Genomic DNA, 18,534 nt, shown 5'->3' with positions numbered 1-18,534 from the left:
CATTAGGCCGACTTGTCCTTAAGGGGCCTTAAGTCTAAAGGCCATTACTCACTACTTATTCTTATAGCTCTCTGCGCTGCGTTTGACACTGTGGATCACACTCTTCTCTTACAAACACTACACTCCCTAGGTCTTAATGATACAGTCCTTTCATGGTTCACATCTTACCTATCTGATCGCTCTTTCAGTGTTCGCTTCTCTGACTCTACTTCCTCTTCATTACCTCTGTCAGTCGGAGTTCCGCAAGGCTCAGTCTTAGGTCCTCTGCTCTTCTCAATCTATACCTCCTCTCTTGGCAAACTAATCAGTTCTTTCGGATTTCAGTATCACTTATATGCGGATGATACTCAAATCTATCTATCAACCCCAGAGTTGTCACCAGTGGTTTTGGAGTCTCTGAATGTCTCTCTGCCATCTCATCTTGGATGTCTTCTCGCCAACTCAAACTTAATATTTCTAAAACGGAATTACTCATATTCCCGCCAACTAAGAACAGTTTCCATCCTGACATCTCCATCGGTGTTGACAACTCGACAATCAACCCTACCCCACAAGCTCGTTGCTTAGGGGTCATCCTCGACTCTGAACTGTCCTTTCTTCCCCACATTCAATCTGTCTCCAAATCATGTTACATGCATCTAAAAAATATCCGATCCTCCAGAATCAGGTGAAATCGGGCCCAGATCGTGTAGTGTATGGAGAGGTGGCTGACACTGCTCCAAGCACTGCCTCCTCCATCACTGTAAATGGGAAATGACTCGGTTGAACAAACGGAATCGGTACAGCTGTCAGACCAGACTTAAGTCTACAGTCATTAGGTCGACCACGGAAGGTCGACTGGCCCCAAGGTCGACAGGGTTAAAGGTCAACATGGGTCAAGGTCGACAGGACTTAAAGCCGACAGTCATTAGGTCGACATGGTTCTAGGTCGATGGGTCGACATGGTTCTAGGTCGACAGTCATTAGGTCGACATGAGTTTTTCACTGTTTTTTTTACCCGAATGTCGACACAGTAGACATGGACACAGTTGGAGTTGAACCGTGCCCGATGCTTCGGACACGGTGCCTTGCTGTGCGCTCGGCACACCATTTTATTCTCCCACCACGCCCTAGTAGGGCATGAAATACCGCCTGTCGGCACATGTCGGCTCAAAAACCAGTGAAAAACTCATGTCGACCTAATGACTGTCGACCTAGAACCATGTCGACTTTTGGGCCAGTCGACCTTCCGGGGTCGACCTAATGACTGTCGACCTACGTGTGGTCTGACAGATGACCGTTTCCCGACCAGACAAACCAGGTTACCAGTTCATAATGCCGGTTGCCGCCGGTCTGCTGGACCCGGCAAGCCCTTTCAGATCACAACTATTACCTAGTCAAACTGGCAACCCAGTAATTAGGTGCGATCTGAAAGGGGTAGTGTGTACTTTCAGCTACTATGTTCTAGAGCAGGTCTATCAAACAGAAGTCAAGATGAAAGAGTGAACACTGCTTTTGCCATGGTCACAAAATAGGGAACACACATTCGATGGGTTTCAGCAGAGGGCGTAAGAGAGCAGAGTATTTGCTAGGCAAAAAATATAAAATCATAAGACATAAGAGGGTTAATAACTGAACACGCACTTAGCACCTGCAGCTGCTCACAAGCTAAGAGGAGAGGTTCTCAAGGGAGCAAGAGGTGGCAAGGGCAAAACCATTCACCAGGTCTACCAGATTCCTTATTTGTGCAGGGGACATTTGAAGCTGTAAAATGATTAATAATATATAGTGCAGACACAATAAGCAGAGACAGCAAGTCACCTGCTGTGACTCAATGTCATCACTGGCTCAGATAACAAAATTGCTGCAATCGCTGTGTCATGGCAAAAGGACTAAGTTGTGGCAGGCTAATACACTATGCGATTTGGTCCCGATTTCACCCGATTCAGATGGATCGGGCAGTGAAATCGGGCCAAATCGCAGATATAGACACCCGGTCCGACCCAATGCGCGGTCCCGCTTCTAGTAGCGCAGAGGCAGCGGACGCTGTGGGGGGACACAGGCAGCAGTAACGTAGAGGCAGGCAGGGGGAGCCGGGAGCTGTCAGCGCTGGAGAAAAAAAAAAGCCCATACAATGAATGGGCAGACTGTGATTGGCTGAGCGCTCTCTCAGCCAGTCAGCAATTGGCTGAGAGAGCGCTCAGTCAATCACAGGCCGCCAATTCATTGTATGGGCTTTTTTTTTCTCCAGCGCTGACAGCTCCCGGCTCCCCCTGCCTGCCTCTACATTACTGCCGCCTGTGTCCCCCGCAGCATCCGCTGCCTCTGGGCTACTAGCAGCAGCCCCCCCAGCCACCTCGCAGCGTCCTCCACCCGCCACCTGGATGTCCCTTGCCCCCCTGTTCCCTCCACCTTGTTGCTCCCCGGGAGTTGCAAATGATTTGCATAAACTTGGCACATCAGTGCCTAATCGTGTGTCCCCCTCCCGGGGAGTTGCAGGGGGAAATCAGGTCCGACTTGTCCTTAGGACAAGTCGGACTAATGTATGGGGGCCTTAAGAATATTAAAGGATCTAGACCGGCAGTTCCCAACCTGGTGGACTCATACCTCCTGGAGGTACTCTGCAGACCAGTTGGGGGTACTTGAAAATAATATTGGTGATGGCGGAAGAAGGAAGTCTCCCGATAGCGGAAGAAGTCTCCCATTGCCATGGAGATGAACCACGCTGTCTCACTTCTGGTTCAGTCTGTGGCGTCAGCAGCGTCTCCTCATGCTTTTGCCCGACCAGCAATCCACTGGAAGCTACCCATGCTGCCCTCAGACATCACCGATCATCGGGTGGAGGAAAGATGGGCATTAATCCTACAGCAGGACCCTGGAGATAGTACATAGCCAGATGCCTGACACAGAGGGAACCGATTTCTGACCCCATACTACTCCTTCGCTAATCTTTAATATAAGAGCATGTATGAGGACTCACATATCGCTCACACTTACACTCCACTCGTTCTGTGGATATTTTACTTGAGAGGCGAGGGTACTCAAATAGCTCAATCAAGGGTACGGGAGAGAAAAAAAAGACTGGGAACCGCTGTTCTATACTTTCCGATATAGCTGATAAAAGGCGACCATGTGATTATGAGGACACAGCCATTGGGCTGATATATCACTGTGTCGGCAGAGCATTTGGCAGTTAGCCATTTTAGGCTGCCCTGAAAGGTGCCCATACACTTGTGCGATTTAAGCACTTTTGATCAGATTTCAACACATCAGGATAACTCGGAGCCGGATATCGCAAGCGCTGCATCATATAGACTGATTGGATCCCACAGCCCTTGCTGGGATCGCATTGCATGTAAGAGGACCACATACGGTGTATGGTATGCAACTTGTCCCCTCGGAGAAGTCGCGGTAGTGTATGGGCAGCTTTAGTGAGCTCAGTATCTGGCATGACGCTTTATGATACCAGAAGACCATACGTGAGCACTTTGGCCTTTGTGCACAGAGGCACCTGCCCAATGCGTTAAGGTCTCAGGCATGAGGGAAGTAATGTGGACAGAATTACTGACAATGATTGTACAGCACTGCTCTCCAAATACTGTAGGCATTTACAGTATAAAACAAGATCAGGTGGGATAACTAAGCACTTAGTGCAATGCAGGAGGAGACAGGGAAGTCCTTGAGCTTCTAGAAGACTTCACACACATATAGGAGGCCTCTCGAAGTCTGCGGGCGGCAAGGTTGGAGGTGTAAAGCTGAATGATGCTTCAGGGTCTAGACCAGTGATTTTCAACCTTTTTACCTTGCGGCACACTAAATACGATTTTAAAATTGCCAAGGCACACCATGAGATCCCCACAGGGCAAAACACATTGGTCCCCACAGGAATAAACCAAACCTATTGCCCCCCATATAAAAAACAATCACACTGGTCCCCACAGGTAACAAATAAAATACATTGGCCCTTTAAATTAAAAGAAGAGACCAGTAAATAACAGTTGAACTGGTGGTGGCTGTAAACTAGTTTGGGCATCTCTAGATCTGGAGGCACACTTGAGAACAGCTCAAGGCATACTAGTGTGCCACGGCACAGTGGTTGAAAAACACTGGTCTAGACAGTGACACCAAAAGGTCACATGCACTAGGTCGACATTGACAAAAGCTTGACTCAAGCAAAAGGATGACATCCAGTACACCTATTCTATCCCCCACATGTAATGACTGCAGTGGCCCCTGCTGCATGTAGGTGAAAATGGTCTACATGAGTTTTTTCACAATTTTTTTCCTATTTTCCTTCTTCGGGGGGTACTTTTTTCATCCTTTACCATCCACGTGGACTACAATTGAGGAAGGTAAGAAGCAACAGGCCTGAAGCATGCAAGTGAAGAGCCATACGAGGGTATGTGTCACTAATTGAGGGTCCATGTCGACATTTAAAAAATAACGCTCATGCAGACCTTTTCATGTGTTGACCTTTTGACCATGTCGACCTATTGCCAATATTGACCGAGGGCACGTCAATATTTTTTTCATGTGTCGACCAACCATGGCCAGCCTCTATTGACTATCTAATTCTAGACACAGTCTCTCTAATAATCCACGCTCACTTAAGGTACCTTGGGCCTTGGTCATGTGAGGCTTTGAAAGTCAGTTAGCCAACCTTGAAAACTATCCGCCGTCTTACAGTCAACCAATAAGGAGTAGAAAATGGGTGGTATATGTAGCTGGGACAGGGCTGGTTAGATAATAGCCTGGCAAATGCATTTTGTACCAGCTGCAATTCTTTTGTTGGTAGACTTGGGCAAAGGGCACTGCAACCAACATGGTCACATGCAGATGTAGTCAAACATGGCAACATTCCAGTGACCTGGTGTACGAGACAGGATGGACCCACAAAGGGTGATCCTGCTGCCTAAGAGTCATCAGACTACATTTGCTGCCTGGCTTGCTTACATAGTCTACATGAGTGAGTGCGGTCATCTGTATTTCATAGTATGAGCCTCAACTATACTTCCATCAGCACAGCACCAATGTAAGCAGCATAAGGGAGTCCTAGCGTTATACCAGGGAGCTGTTCCGTATTCCAGCCACCAACTGCTTCTTCTATAGCCATATATTAAGTTACTTGACCTACAGGTCACACAAAGACCAAACTTACCTTTATAGACGTCTGAACGGCTGACTCTGGTGGGTAAACAATGAAGTGCCTTAACGTGAAGCCAAACCCCTCGGACGCCCTATTCAATATAACGGTCTTCGGCCCTGGCCAGGCGAAGACTTCCTCCTCCGTCGGCGATACCATCCCACTCTGTTCTCGCCCATCTTTGTTCTTGGACACCTAAAGCAGAGGACAAGACGTGTTAAAAATATACACACACAACATCCTCTATAGTATAATAACGAGAGATCCATATTTATAACTGGAAGGCAAATTGCTGCCATTGGGATTAGGGATATGACAATCCAACACCAGAAAATGACGGCACAAACGCAATGAGAGAGTAATTTATTGCACTTTAATACTTGGAGGAGACTAAGTGGACAGCACCGCTACAGCAGAGATCCCCCTTTGTTCCATCATCAGCCATGTACATAGTACTACGGTCAGGCGGCAGCTGCTACACTGGCTCAGATTTGACCTTATGCCCTACATCCCTCCCCCTTGAAAACAAGCCCACATTCTGCAAATTCTGTCACCAGAGATAACAATCTCTATGTTGAACAAGTCATTAAATGGCACTGGGTTACCACAGTAAGTACATACGCTGAGCAAAGCTGCATATCTTATAGGGTTCTGGAGCAGAGTAACGTTAATAAAAACCACTGTAACTTCGGAGAAACGATAAACAGCCTGGGATGGCAAAATGTAATCAGTCATTATTGCTTCACGCTTGTGTAACAGCCTAGATTCCACTCCATGTTTATGTAAAGTCGCACAAACTATGGGGGTTATTCTAGTTCACTCCGTCTGGCAAATTCCTTCTTAGATGGACACAACCATGCGCACTGCAGGGGGTAGATGTAAAATGTGCAGAGAGAATTAGATTTGGGTGAGTTATTTTGTTTCTGTGCAGGGAAAATACTGACCGTTTTATTTTTACACTGCAATATAGATCTCACTTTGAAGTAAAACCCCACCCAAATCTAATTTTCTGCAGGTCAAAGGCGGTGTAAATGTGTCACGCCGTGTCCCTTTACACAGGACTTCTACCCAGGTCAGTAGAACATGGCTAGGACCTGGGTAGAGGGCGGTGTAAATGGGTACGCCGGGTCGGAAGACCCGGCTCTCATTTACATCAATGGGGGACGTACAACCTGCGGACCGCAGGTTGGATGGGGGGGGGGAGCACACACAGCCTGTGCTGCTGTCTGCTATACTCTGCAGACAACAGCGGCGGCAGCGGAGGAGGTGAATGGATGCCTGTGTGCGGTATCCATTCACCTCCCGGACGACGGCTGGGGAGGTGCATGGAGGCTGGGGGTAGCCCGGCAGCTTACCTTGGTGCTCACCTGCCTCAGTCTACACTGCGGGTGGGCACCGCAGTGTAAATGGAATAAATCCTGGATCCCACCCAGCTTGGATCCTTCTTCCAAATGCCGGGTCAGATCTGGGATTTTTGGTGTAAAAGGGGTATTACTCTCTGCACAAGTAACATCTACCCCACCTGCAGTGCGCATGGTTTTGTCCATTTGAGAAGAAATTTGCCACAAGGAGTGAACCAGAATAACCCCCTATATCTCCAATTTCCTAACAGTCTCCTCGATAAAGCTCTTGTTCTACTTTTCCCAATTAATTTTCAGTTGCAATAGCCTTGAACTAATTTATAATGAAACGGGGGTTGAATCGTTTTCAGTCACAGTTACTGCAATTACAAAATAAGTGGAACGTGCATTAATGCAATGTCAGGTATGAGATTTTATTTTTGGCAGGACGCTGGTTTAGAACGACACGTGGAAATGGTATGAAATGGTATTAGGACTGGATTTAATGCATGATGCTTAATTTTCAATGCTAGATCTCATACACGACACAGTAGAAGGTCATTCGTTTTCTGGAGCCAGATGGGATTAAAAGACAAGTACACCTATCACACAATCCAGATCCCTATTGTTTTGTACTATCACCATATTGTTGACTATTGTAAGTGTGCCTGTGAAGTGCGCAGAGCGAGAACACTTTACGTTGCCCAACTGCTTTCATACAATGAAGTGAGCTGTACAAACATCATTCAGTCCTCACTCAATGGCAGCATACCACAAAGAAGAACATCGCCTCTGATATTTAAATAACACAAAACGGATTTGGGAGCATCAAAAGCAACTACTGCAGCAACTGCACTAGGAAAACAAGAAAAGATGACCAGTTAGTAGTATTCTAGATATGAGAAATGTTTTTGTTTCCACCATTAATTAAAAATGCAGACGTGAAATGTAAACTGCATCCAACTAGATAGAAGTTTACAATAATCTTATTGCTCCTGAAAGGAGTTACCTGATTGGTTACTATTAGTGTTCCCTCTAAGCTTCTTTTGCAGGGTGCCGCACCCTGCCTGTTTTTAAAACCTCAAAATACACCCTACGGTGCCCCCCACGTGCTGACATGCCTCTGAGAACTTTCGGTGTGCCATCATGTGTAATGGGTATTGCAGTGAATGCCATCAATGGGCATTATGGTGTGTGGGATAATGTGTAAGAGGCATTACAGTGTGCGCCTTAATGTGTAATTGTCATTACGACAGAATATATAATGGTCATAGCAGAGTATGACAATGTTTAATGGGCGTAATCGTAGTGCAGTATTTTATATAGGTTTTTTTTTTCTAATGCAGAAAAAAAGGAATTAATTCCTTTTGAAAGGAATTGCGCTAAGGAGGGTGAGAGCAGCTTGATATTAATAGGCAGAAGAATTGTGAAGTTTTACAAGCGCTAGGGAAAGGGAGGTGGGTGGGTACCGTAGATATGCAGAAAATATAGAGTACTAGTGCAGAAGCAGGTAGGTAATATGACAGTAGCAATGAGATTGAAAGATAAAAATAACAATAAATAAAAATAATAAATAAAAAATAAATAATAAAATAATAAAAACAAATAACTGACGCGACCAAATTGATGTTTACACTCCTTATTGGAGTTTGTGGAAGCAGTCCAGTAGTGTGGAGAGAGCTAAGCTGGCTACCCTGCACTAAGTGTGTACTGCCGCAAGACGCAGGGATCTGGGCTCCTGTAGCGCTATTTGCCAGGCATAGGGGTGGGAAGCGCCGCCCGGACCCCGCTGCCCCCCCTCACCAGAAAATGCAGGGACGAGAATGGTGGAATGGGGCCAACCCGTGAAGGTCCTTGCTTGATCCAGGGACCATTTTCCTGAGCAAGTCCCTGCATTTTCTGGTGTGAAAGGGGTATTATGTCCCCTACATGCAGCACCGCTGATATTATTAACAAAAAAGATATGCAGTCATCTGAAATGTGACCTCCAGAACAAACATTCTAAACTGAGCAGTCAATGCATTCATTCTAGTCCAATGTTATCTTGGTTCTGCAACTGTGTCTGCTTATCCTGCACAATGCAATTACAATGCATTTCTTCTATCAGTGTGTGGTAAGCCTGACACGCCAGAGAACTGCTGTGAGCTGGGCTGTACTAAGGTTTGACCAAAGTAGACGTGTAGTATATAGATCAGCTTTGGTCCACAACAATGATCATACACGGTGCGATGTACACCATGTGTTTTGTGTACGGGTCAGCGCTGATGCGCGCTCCTGCATCATCGCGGCCACCGTCTCACATCTGCAGATGACTAATGCAGTGGATGGCTTTCCATAGTGTCTGGCTATAGAAAGCTGTCCACCCTGGGGGGGGGGGGGGGGATGTGTATGCACTGAGCGATTTTCAGCCCAGCTATTTCCCCCCATCATCAGTCTGCATGCATGCTGGGTCAACACGCCCAGTGTGTATGCACCTTTAGCCTGACATTCCAGTACCTATCACCTACCCACAGCAAAGGTGGCTTGAACCAACATTCAGTGATGTCACTACAGACCACGGAGAAATAAGGCACTGACTTGATAAATCCTAGCAATACGTGCATCAGGGTGGGATGTACTAAAGAGAAACCGCTGTAAAAATGCCAGATTTCAGGGTTTTTACTGCATTTCCTGATGCACTAACACCCACATGTCGGGGGTTTTGCTGTGAAGGGGATTTTCATGGTGATACCCTCTGCAGGGAAACCCCGATGAGTGCGCTGGGAAATGCAGTAAAAGCCCTGAATAAAAAATGTTTTGACCCCATTTTTCCTTTACTGCATCCCGGTCATTGTGAGGCCAGTATTTCACAGGTTATAGGCTGCATTTTCCTGCTAATTGGTTCTATCCGTCAAACAGCAGCATCCACTATGTTTTGTTGCCTTTTACGTATTAAATATTAACTAACTAGTATGAACTGCAACACTAATGTCCGCGCAGTGCTCATTCCGGTACTATATACAGTATTATACAGTATTATCTTCTTAGTGGTTTCATGAAGCGCTGTGTTATTTCAGCCACACAATTTACCCAAAAAATATGCACGACTTTCTATAAAGACCGGATCCTGTGTCCTGTGTGACCCCATCTAATTGCAAAATGCCAGAGACTCCATACCCACGGGAGGGGAATAATAACTAAAAGGGGGACTGAGCATTATAATCATTCCTGTATTCAATTACATACAAATGTCCCAAGCTTCATGACCAGACAAGCACAGATCAGAAGCCTTCCTTTTATTTAGGTCACAGACTATGGAGAATATTTGTGGAGAGAATTCCCCAATGACACTGACAGGAGAAGGGGTTTAAGGTTACACTTCAGTTCACTCCGCAGCAAAAGGGACTGCAGGAGGGGTGGCATAGCACAGTACAACACAATATAGAAAGCTGCATGCAGCTATGAGGCATTGCCAATTCAACAGTGCAAAATACGGATCACAGGTCTATTAAACATTCAGTTCCTAACTGCCATGTTGCAGGCTGTGTGTCAAATGGATAATTAGGACCAAATCTCATGTTTTGACATCCCGTCTGACTTTATGCGCGGGAGGTCGGATGGGCAGGCAGGGAATGCAGAGAGGCGGCGAGTGAAGCCGGACAGCGGTGTTCATGGAGAGCCGGGCAGGGGAGCCTGGACCGGGAGAAAATAACCCCCATACAAATGAATGAAAGGCTGCTGATTGCCTGAGATCATCCAATTAGTGGCCTCCCATTCATTTGTATGGGTATTTTTTTTTCTGCAGCTCGTGTCCCAGCTCCTGGCTCCACTGCTCAACTCCCTACTCTTGCAGCTCCCTGGGAGTAGCGGGTGATAAATCGCATGCAAAACTTGCCAAATCGCGTGAGCGCCCTCCCGGGGAGCTGCCGGGGAAATAAGGTCTAATGTATTGGGCAGTATGGATGGTGTAATGGTTAGCATTACTGCCTCAAAGCACTGAGGTCATGGGTTCAATACCCACCATGGCCCTAACTGTGCGGAGTTTGTATATTCTCCCCGTACTTGCATGGGTTTCCTCCGGGCACTCTGGTTTCCTCCCACAATCCAAAAATATACTGGTAGGTTAATTGGCTCCCAAAAAATGAACCCTAGAATGTCTGTGTGTGCATGTACATGTGGTAGGGAATATAGATTGTAAGCTCCACTGGGGCAGGGACTGATGTGAATAGTCAAATATTCTCTGTAAAGCGCTGCAAAATCTGTGCGCGCAATATAAGAAACTGCTAATAATTAATAATAAATAAACTCCAATCCTTCGAGCGTTCCCTGAAAACTCACCTCTTCAGGTAAGCTTATAAAGTTCTAGAATCAGTCACATGACCTTCATAAACCTCCCCTATCCAATCACATCACCACTGTACAGTACACACATCTCTCTCACTTTTTTCACACTTTTCATCCTCCTGACCCCTGACCAAACTGCTGGGTCACCGTATCATACGGCCCACCAAGAACCTTTGCATTCTGGTGGACTTTATGCAATAGAGAACACCTATCCTTGTGCATCAATGTAAACTTATAGGGCGTACACACGGTTCCATTTGGTCTATTTTTACTATTCAATTTTGCTTATATAATCGAACCAAAATTAAATCAAATGCATTCAATTTAGATTCGATCCTGCTGCTCGACATAGAGATCAAATAGAAAAATAGACTGTGCAGGCAAGACTATATAGTACAGATCTGTGTACGCGGCACTGTGCAGATTTCAATAGACCGTACATTGCACCGTGCGTACACCCCTTTACTCCTAGATGACATACTAATACAGTATGTATTTCCACAATGCACTGACCATGCTATAGCCCAGGGATGGGGAACCTTCAGCCCTCCAGCTGTTGTGGAACTACACATCCTAGCATGCCCTGCAACAGTTGTAGCATGGGCACATAGCAAAACTGGGTACTTATGTAGTATCTGGACGCCCGATTTTTTGATTGTATGCCTTAACTTTTTTTCAATAGGATTCAATGTTAAAATGGTCCTGTTCATTTCCCCACTATCCAAGTGGGGATAGAGTTGGATATAAACCTGTAGCGAGCCACCAAGCCCGAAGCGCAGCGAGGGGACGCGGATTCGTTAAAAAGTATTCCGCATCCCCTCGCCACGCTTCGGGTGCGGTGGCTCGCTACGCTCGCCACAGGTTTATATCCAACTCCATGCCCACTTGGATAGTGGGGAAAGGAAAAGGACCCCTTTTTCCCATTGAATTCTATGTTAAAATGGACTCAGACCATTTTAACATTGAATCCTATGGAAAAATCTGGACCATGGCATCGCATACGATTTGGTCGCATGCGATGCGATTTCTAAATCGGACGTCCAGATACTACATAAGTACCCAAAACTGTAACAAGGCATGTTGGGATGTGTAGTTCCACAACATCTGGAGAGCCGAAGGTTCCCCATCCCTGCTATAGCCCCTGCTTGTAAAAGCAGTATGAATTTATGGGGAAAACAAAGTTGTTTTTTTAAATAGACCATCTCCTTCAGCGGCTTTGTGTGGTTTTATTAGTGATCTCAGCTCCATCTTCTAAGGGGAGGTGGGTAAACAGCATCACCATAGCAACACCTAATACAGGCAATTTACAACGCCTGTAATATGTTATTTATAGAGCATGATTTCTACACAAGCAAAATGAGCTGGTGCTTATACACAAACATGGACAATATGGGGTTTTGTTGAGTTTTTATTTTTCTTTTTATGTCTGTTTGCCTTTTTTTTTATGAGAAAATTGTGCTTTTACCTGCAGGTGACAAAACCCCTTTTTAAGTTCAGCTGTATTGGCAGGCTGCGTGGCCTCTGAATAGAGCGTAAACACCAGCTCCCTAATGGGCAGATCACATTGCATTCAATCTCTATGGCAACAAGGCAGAGAAGCCAGTGTTTGCTGCGGGTGGGTGGGGGGGGGGGAGGCTGCGGTCTCCCTGCCAGCACTGTGGGAAGAACATTTGCAGTCTCTGGTGAGCACAGCCTCCATAGCAGAGCACCACCTGAGACAGCTGAGGATGGATCATTTACAAAGCGCTGATCCTGAGCCTGAAATGCAATTTGCAGGACATAAGCTACTTTAGCCTTCAGAAATCAGCGCTTTTACATGCAGCATTTGCCAGCACATAGCACACAGCCTGAGCTTATGGCTCATATCACATGAGTGCTCATAAGTTCACTGCAGGAATTCATCTCTACAGACTTCCTAATGCCCTCCTGCTACAGTGTTATGGCCTAGAGCAGCGATTCCCGAACACTGTTCTGAAGTACACTAGTACGATGTGGCCTTATGTCACTCGATTTTAACCCATCATGCTGAGGGCGGGATGTACCAAGCAGCGGCGGTACATCCCGCCGCCCATTACGCCAATGCTCATTGCATATGTACTGACATATGCAATGAGCAACACAAAAAGGGGTGCAGCACAAACCATTTTTGGGGTACATCCTGGCCTATCAAGCTTCAAAAATGGAGTGTGATAAACAACCAGCCAATCAGCTGCTACATGTCATTTTTTTCAACCGTAGCTTGTAACATGACAGATAGGAGCTGATTGGCTGGCTGTTTATCACTCTCCATTTTATCACTTTTTCAAGCTTGATACATCTAGCCCTGAGTGGCAGATTTATTAAGCTCAGTGAAGTGATAAAGTGTCTGGTTTTTATCACCGGCCAATCAGCTCCTAACTGTGAGGTTACAGGCTTGGTTTGAAAAATGACATGTAGGAGCTGATTGGCCGGTGATAAAAACCAGACACTTTATCACTTCACCGAGCTTAATAAATCTAGCCCTCAATGAGATACCTTGGCATACAAGCTTGATACATTTAGCCCTCAATGAGATACATTGGCATAGTGTATGGAGGCCTTACCAGTACAGATTTTAAGTATATTCATAAATCAACACAGGATATCCTTAACAGCGTTAGGGTACCTCGAAAACCATGTTTAGATACTGTTTTTGCCATGACCTGTGCAGTCTTTTTATAGGTGCAGGGGTCTAGTTGTGTGTGAGTGTAGGTGGGGGGAGATAGAGGGGGTGCACCTGCCCATCTAATGCAACATATGAATGCAAGGCTTTCACCACTGGGTGGTACTTGTGGGCTATTACTATATTTTTGACACGAGGCCCATAAAGGGCTAGTTACTGCCCTACTAACCTCCCAGAGAGTGTGCAGAGACAGAAGCTGCAGATAAAAGCATGGACCCATTATTAGTTGCTGAAATTTATTGCCTTCCAAACCAAACGTTTATCACGGTGATTTTCTCATTTCTCTTTATTTCCAGCAGTTAAAGAGATAAATAGCCCATGATTAAATCTGGGCTGCAGCTGCACCGCGCTATGGAATCCCCAGGGGGGAAAGAATTACGTAGCACCAGACAGGGTCTTATCCAGCTCATATGATACTAAACCACAGGCTATGACTTTCCCAATCAATAAAGACCTCACTGTTATAATACTGCTGCCCATGGAAAGACGGACGTGAGTCATATTTGGTATGTATTCTAACATCAGGTGTTCCAAACACAGAATATTCCAGCAACACGTACAGCGAGGTCATGTGGAATCACAGGTCTCAGCAACACCCATGCAGCAAGCAAGGAGTACAGGTCCCAGTCAGTGGGATCACTAGTTCCAACAATGAGAATCTGGAAATTATGGAAAATGTAGTTCACCGGAGATGAGAAGACTATAATAACGTTAAACAAACTGTACCGTGCCCTGTCCGCTGATGACAATGTGGATGTATCACCTGTCAGGCTGCTAGTATAGGGGGAAGGTGGGGGGTACAAGTGTAGGCTTATCAACCCTTTAAGTGGCAAAATCTGTGAGAGATGTTCAAAAAATCCTCTAAAAATGCCAGAATCGCTCACATTTGTTATATAAATCTAAATAAAAATTGTGTAAAAAAAATTAAAAAGTTATATTTCATTCTATATACAGTAATATTACAGGTCATGATTACAAGTAAACATGTTTGACTGGCAATTTTCACACTTATTTTGACAAATGCACTTGGAACTCAAACGGTTTAAAATGTACCATTATTATGCTTAGATGTGTAACAATTCTGCTGCTATTTTAAGCCCACATTGAAACCCAGACATTTTCATTTTATTCCTGACACTGTGCCCGTACGCTATTTTGACATTTTTTTGTCACCAATCCATAATTCTGTCTATTTTTCTTTGTTTGCCATAATTTGCATTGTATGTTCACTTATCTAAAAATGAATAAAACATCCTTGATTTAAAATAAATTATAAGTCAATGCACCATATTTCCCTTTACTCTGAGCCCTGTTTCACAAAAAAGGCAGTCACTATAAAATCATATTTTTTTATTAACAGTTTCTTACACAGGGCAGCAAGTTCCATTGTGCTTTACAATTATAAATAACTGAGTAGTTACAGACAAGCAAAATGGTAGGAAGGCCCTGGCTTACACACCAGGTTATACAACATCAGGGTTGGCTAGTTTAAACCAAAAGGTTTTTTTTTTTTCGGTTTATTTCAAAAACACACTGTGACTACTTAAAGCTTATTATATTAATTATAATAAGTAGGACTATTGCTTAAAATTAATAGGAATTATAAGCTGTAAATAATGATTTTATTGAAAGAGGTCAAATAAATCCAAGAGTAATAACATTGTTGTTAGAAAGCAGTAAAACATGGTGTATCACAGTTTATATTAAAACATTTTAACCCCCCCCCCCCCCCTTAAAAAAAGGGGGAGTTCTTTAGAAAAAAAAAAAAAAACACCACATATTTAGGGGAGATTGGAAAGGTCTGTGACTGACAGGTACAGTAAAGCCGGCCATACATCTACAGATCTATTGTCAGATTGGGCTGGTTGGAACAAAATCCTGGTAATGGATTAGAGCAAATGACCGTTGACCATTTGCTTTGAATTGCTGGAAAACTGCCAAAAGCTGTCATTCGGATATTACCAGGTTTTTGTTCCAACCAGCCCAATCTGACAATCGATCTGTAGATGTATGGCCACTACAAATAAGAAGTCACAGTGAAGCCAATGCAGTTACAGACTGCATCTGGGTTCACTGATACTAAGCTGAGGCACATTTTACCGGTGATGGGGCTGCAGTCCTGCGTCTCACAGGAAAAATCCACCACTGGTCACAACTTGTATCACACCGCTCTCCCGTTACCACCCACTAATGCGAGTGCTGATCCGTGACCAGCGTGGCAACGGGTAGTGCAACTTATACCCAAGCGCAGCAGAAAAAAAAAAGAAAAAACCTGTTAGACCGTGTACAACATGCATCCATCTCTCAACCAGGGTCAATGCACCCTACCATAGAGCACTGAACGCTTCCTGCTGGGCCTACAATAGCTTTGCAGTAGGTAGAGGAAGTAGGAACTGAAACAAATCCAGCCCACAATCATACTCTAGAACAGTACAGAACCACGAGAAACATTAGGGGACATTAAATAGGTAAATAAAGCATCACAAAAGCCAACCGTGTAATCATCGTCAGTCAGCTGTGGCATGCTTACGGTTCTGCCTACTGATGCTCCACAATGCCAACCATTTGTAGCTTATCCAACATTACCTATAGATGGTTGGGAACAGCTATCATGTGATTACAGACTGAGCTAAATAAGTGTAGGAGTAAACTCATGGCATGCGAAGCCTTCATAACAGCCAGAGGGGGATTAGACAGCAGATCAACTGAAAGGCTTTAAAAATGTTTTCAACATTGCCTACTGCAGCCCGTCCTTGAAAACATGGCTGGATTCTAACTGCGGTGATGTCCTTCTGAAGAGGAGCGCGGCATAGTCTTCTCTGGAAATAAGGGACCGTAACACTAACACGTAAACATGTCAAAGTACGACAGAAAGTACCCGACCAAACACCACAGAGCCAAATACATTGATATAATTATCTTTTCAGATCGCCACAACGGGGCAATGAAAAAAATAAATCCCACATTCAAATTATAAATTGCCTAGTGCTGGTGGAGCAAAATACCAAGATGCACAGCCTAGGGTATTTTCCTCTCACAGTGGTGTCCTGCGTTAATGCGGTGTGCGGATATATACAATGTATTTTAACCCTCCCGTTTTGTATGTTCAGTCAAAGCAGTGTAGACTCTCTATATACTTGGATATTAGGGTGTACGCAGATACACGCACATAGCTATATATTAAGACTATAAGGGGTTTGAAGATAGCATCATAGTAGTAAAGGAGCCCATACACGCTCCGTTCTGTGCTCCGTCCATTCTGTACTATAATAGCGGGAGATGCGGGAGCGAGCATCTCATCGTACAGTACAAAAAGTACGTGCTGCACATACTTTTTGTACTAGCTTCACATCGAATCGCATGCACAATGCATGCGATGCGAACTTTAAAAGTACAGAAGGTACGCACAGAACGGAGCGTGTATGGGCTACTTTAGTCAGATATTTTTGTATTTATATTAATTTAAAAAACTTAAACAGGGAGATTCAACTCAATACAAGAACACAACAGACCCCATAAAAGTGTGAGGGGAGAACTTGAGATTTCGGTTCTACAAACGGAACATCATGTTCAATTATTATTATTTTTTTTAATAATGTCTAATTTAAAATCTGCAAGGATGGTATATTATTATAAAGTGTGCTGAGCACAGTGAGGTACCTTGCCCAAAGCATGGCTAGCACAGTAGTACACTAATTTGTAGTCCACGTGATGAAATCTACAAACTGACACACAAACACATAAAAAAAAAAGGGGGGGTCATGTCGACCATTTCCATGATGGCCTTTTGCTTCCGTCAACCTTTTGTCTAAGTTGACCTTCTGCAAGTTGACCATTTTGGTCATACTAGAGACTCTGCCTAGCCTTTATGCCGTAAACCTATATTTTTGCACTACAGTCTATGGCAGGAACTGGTGTACAAGGAAGAAGTACAAAGAGAAATGTTTTCCTTATACCTAATATAACTGCGGTATCAGTGTTCTCCTGTACTGGATATAACATAAGCAAAGACATCATGGGCTGACACATCCAAGCACAGATTTACACAGAGGATTTGCTACAACTTAGGAGGTTATGCAGAGGTTGGAGACCGCACTGGTGAGTGCACACAAATGGACTGTCACAATGAAGTCCGAGCAGACCGTCCGTGGCAGGGACAAAGACGTCTATAGAAGATTTGGGCTACGGTTTGGTTATGACGACAGTTTGAAAGTCTTATGTCTCTATGAGAGGTGTTACAGAATACTATAATACACCTGGGGTACAGGAAGGTTCCGAAATTCTGTAGAATTTATGTAGAAACGTGCCTATCGCCATAATAGTAAAACGTATGCTGTGCAAGATAGGAACTATACAGTTACAGATCATAGAAATGTGCAGTTAATACAATGAAAACCAGGAAAATACCAGAACTTAAAATAACTCAATCAGTGCTTTTCTGGGAGAGGATTTTAAAGTATTGTGCACTTGGTCTTCTGTCTGGTTCTTGGAATCTCCAGTGGCGTTTGTATGGCCATTCCAAGCATTTCTGCATTCTTGAATATCACAGGCAGCCTCAGCTGTGGTCTGCAGGTCACCGGCACACAGCTACAGACACACTGGCTACCAGCCGGCTGATGTTTGTCTGTGGCTGAAACATACCAGCAGCAGCAGGACACAGCGAGGCCCCCTGCCTGGTCAGTCATGTGTCTGTGTAATGTGCAGCAGGTCAGGCCGGAATCTCCAGGAGCCTTGGAAATGTGTTCTGCTTTGTGGCTACAAGGTGCATTCCTTTCTGTTGCTTCAAACGGTTACTCAGCAGATCCTACAAGTCAGCAGTATTTCCACCTGAGAGGCCTGTACGCTGCTCCACATGCCCCACACACGGTTACTGGTTTAGAACAGCTAAAGGGGCCTACACACGCAGAGATTTGGTTAGTGTTCTAAGCGATTTTTCCGGTGAGAACACTGGCCCGGACCCATTAATATCCAGCATGCTGGATATTAATCGCCGGGCGATAGCGATGCGCACACGGAACGATGTAGGGGCATTGTCGAAGCGATCTAGA

The 18,534-nt window shown here is 44.8% G+C and overlaps 1 protein-coding gene across 4 annotated transcripts in view; it reads right to left on the bottom strand.

Moving 5' to 3' along the window:
• ARHGAP21 (Rho GTPase activating protein 21) overlaps positions 1–18,534 on the bottom strand; it is a 155,989-nt gene that overhangs the window by 102,537 nt on the left and 34,918 nt on the right. For all 4 annotated transcript variants that reach the window (XM_083189263.1, XM_083189261.1, XM_083189264.1 and 1 more), the window contains exon 2: positions 5,138–5,317. In XM_083189263.1, coding sequence (XP_083045389.1) covers positions 5,138–5,317 — 180 coding nt within the window. The remainder of the gene's footprint in view (positions 1–5,137; positions 5,318–18,534) is intronic.

Source organism: Crinia signifera, chromosome 5 (assembly GCF_055691185.1).
Source record: "Crinia signifera chromosome 5, ASM5569118v1, whole genome shotgun sequence".
NCBI classification, from domain to species: Eukaryota; Metazoa; Chordata; class Amphibia; order Anura; family Myobatrachidae; genus Crinia; species Crinia signifera.
The sequence above is the reverse complement of the archived record's forward strand: the minus strand, read 5'-3'. Positions and strand labels throughout refer to the sequence as shown.